Here is a 3,117-nt window from a genome sequence, read left to right on the forward strand (position 1 = left end):
GCGCCCGACTGTCGGAGAACCGGCACGACTCTCCCAGCGTGTCGGCGGTGCCGCCCTGCCACATGGCCTGGGTTGCGCAGGTACCAAAATACTCCCCCAAAACAAATTCCGCAAAGAAGCTTTTCGACTTCACCTTCACTTGACCTCAGGATAAATAGTTCAACCCTGGAATTATACATTCAAGGACCCTGAAGCCCCAATGAGTAAATCACTTCATACTGGGCATTGATAATCATGTTTAAAATACAAAAAGTAACAATGAATAATACAGAAGGGTTCACACTCGCACAGTGACTCCTATTCCTATTTGATTATTTAGAAAATGGAAAACATTTAAATGAATAAACCAGCCTCGCCTTAAGTTTTGAAGAACGCCCTCAGGTTTAACTTGAAACGCTTTGGAGGCGAGACGAGTTTCCTTCCACTTGGATACTCACCGGAAGGTGCATTTAGTCCTGGGGTGGTCCCAAACTTTTGCATTCCACTGCAGGTGGAGGAAGAAGCCCCGAGGCTCTGCACACTCAAACCTTTTTTCCCAGTGAATCCATTTGGGAGATGCTGTTAATGGAGATTTTTAGGTTTTTGGAATATTTTGCCTGGAGGGAAAAAAAACAAACAGTTTAATTAGCCCCTCAATCCAGTCCATGGCCTCTTAAAGCAACACTGTGTAACTTTATTCTACTGTAAAATAACAGCTTCAAAATCATTTTGATGGTACACTGACTTGTAATATGGAGATTATGGCACATAGAACCCCCCCCCCCCCCCCGCACCCCTAAAAACCCCACCTGTTGGTTTGAAGAAAAGTGTGTTACTTTACAGCACTATATCCCCTTGAAGTTTAGCTCCGTTTTTTTTTTTGCCTGGTAAAAAAAAATATAAATATATATAAACAAAAAAAACGTAGGGAGATCCCCACGGCGTCTCCCCTCGCGGCTCCGGGAGAGCCGTGGACTGAGTGCTCGCTGAAGCCACGAGGTCCGCGTGAGTGACTCCGTAACCCAGCCGTACGTCACATTTGCCTTCGTAACACAGACTGTTATTGAAACGTGACCGATGAGGTCCAGATTTGTCACAATAAATTATTTTCGGACACCGGAGCGTGCTTTATGCGGTGTAAAAGTGCAATTGCATTCGGAAACTGTAGGAGCTTTTTCATTCTTTCTGGAACTGCTCCCGCTGTTCCAGAAAGAATGAAGACTAATTGGACGGTTGGAAGCGAACATAGAACGTAGGTCTTGGGTGATCGATATCCGATGGCTTGCACCTTAGGTCTTTCACCTTTTGTGTTGCTATATTATCCCTGTGTGTGTGTGTGTGTGTGTGTGTGTGTGTGTGTGTGTGTGTGTGCGTGCGTGCGTGCGTGCGTGCGTGCGTGCGTGCGTGCGTGCGTGCGTGCGTGCGTGCGTGCGTGCGTGCGTGCGTGCGTGCGTGCGTGCGTGCGTGCGTGCGTGCGTGCGTGCGTGCGTGCGTGCGTGCGTGCGTGCGTGCGTGCGTGCGTGCGTGCGTGCGTGTGTGTGTGCGTGCGCGTGCGCGCGTGTGCCCGCAGCACTCCGGCATGGAGCTCCAGGCGTCGGAGGAGTGCATCTGGCTGCCGGTGTACACCAGCTCGGAGAGGGTGAAGGTGGTGACCCAGGTCTGTCTGCCCTGCGGGGCCAACTCCAGTCAGTGGATCCAGACCGGAGCAGCGCTCTTCCTCAAGCAGCAGTGACGGTTTTCCATAACAGACTCGCCTAAATCGGATCCAGTCTTAATCTGGTCTCAGGTTTTGTGATGAATGTAGGGTTAGCGTAAGCACTTTAGGTTTGTGGAACATTTGGTTTTTGCAATGGCCCCTTCAAATCTGGAGAGCCAGGGAGTGGAGTGGGTCTGGTACCCTGTGACCAAGCCGACGTGGTTAAACCTTTAAGAACCTCAGATTAGACGGAATAGCCCACAACACTTATTTTTGTCAATTTTTACTTTTTAGAATTATATTATTTAGAAGTATATGTACAGTGCACCTGGGATTTTACCAGGCGATATCTCTTTCCGTTTTCGTGTTAATAAAAACATAAATTCAGCGTTGGAAAGTTGAGGTTCTTGGTGTATTGAAGTGTATCTGAAGTCAGTACCTCTTCTTCTTCGTGTTTGTGCTTTCCTCGGGTTTAAAGCTTTTAGGATTCCCTTTTCAGAAGAAAAGGGGACTAGACTGAACTTTTGCCGATCATCACGACTCACAAAACCCTGTATTCCACAACATTTCAAGCCTATTTGGCAGCCATTTAGAAAAATGCCCATTGGCATCAGGGATCAAATTTGCAACACCTGTTTACCTCCATCTTTTTATAACATATAAACAAATGTACATCTGTACCAAATGTGACACTTTTACAACAAAATGTCCGACTGTTCCTCGTAACCCCGCCCCACCGTGTTGGTGAGGTCAGGAAGTCAAGCAAGACTGCTTTGCTGATGACGTCGTCCTCTCTGTGTTGATCTGGGAACGCTGAGATCTGGACACTTCAGTAAGTCAGATAACACATCAAACGTCAAAAACACCTCACTTGTGAGAGACGAAGGAAAGAAAAAGTAAAAAAAGGAAAGGAACAAAAGAAAAACTCCAGAAATACACAGATACCTCTTTATTGGGCCGAGTTTGAGTACTGAGTACTTGAGCGGAATGTTACGAATAATTCTATTTTCCGCTGGGCCATGAGCGAGATCGCTGCCTTTGTCGACCCCCTGTGTGTTTTTAACCAGTAATAGATTTTTTTTTCACTGCTTTCTTTTCCCCTTACGTACGACATAATGTACCATGTACCAATGGCATTGATTTTCAAAAAATAGGAAAGTGTTGTTAGTAGTACACAAGATGTAGTACGCCTCTAGAATCACTTGTGTCGGTGTGTGACGGAAACATTGTCCAGACTACGACAGACAATATTTAAATATATCAACTAGGAATATATGAACCAAAAGGTTATTCATGCTAAGTTAGTTATTTTTGCTCCTTCAAAACACTATCACATTTATCCGCTGCGTGCGGTGTACACGGCACTGCTGCATTCCTCAGTGTCAGAAAACACTTAGATCTAGTACCGTTTGTTCCCTGAATCCCGTTTTTTACCACAGCTA

General features: G+C 46.0%; 1 protein-coding gene across 1 annotated transcript in view; it reads left to right on the forward strand.

The window, feature by feature from the left end:
- The window catches only part of dync2h1 (dynein cytoplasmic 2 heavy chain 1), a gene marked incomplete at its 5' end in the record, with an annotated part of 163,522 nt that extends 161,045 nt beyond the window's left edge, over positions 1-2,477 (forward strand). Inside the window, 2 exons of the mRNA XM_080007116.1 lie at positions 1-80; positions 1,550-2,477. The exon at positions 1-80 is cut by the window's left edge and continues 37 nt beyond it. Coding sequence (XP_079863242.1) covers positions 1-80; positions 1,550-1,711 — 242 coding nt within the window. The 3' untranslated portion in view covers positions 1,712-2,477. The remainder of the gene's footprint in view (positions 81-1,549) is intronic.
- Between the last annotated feature and the right edge of the window lie 640 nt (positions 2,478-3,117).

Source organism: Zeus faber, assembly GCF_960531495.2.
Source record: "Zeus faber genome assembly, chromosome: 9".
NCBI classification, from domain to species: domain Eukaryota; kingdom Metazoa; phylum Chordata; class Actinopteri; order Zeiformes; family Zeidae; genus Zeus; species Zeus faber.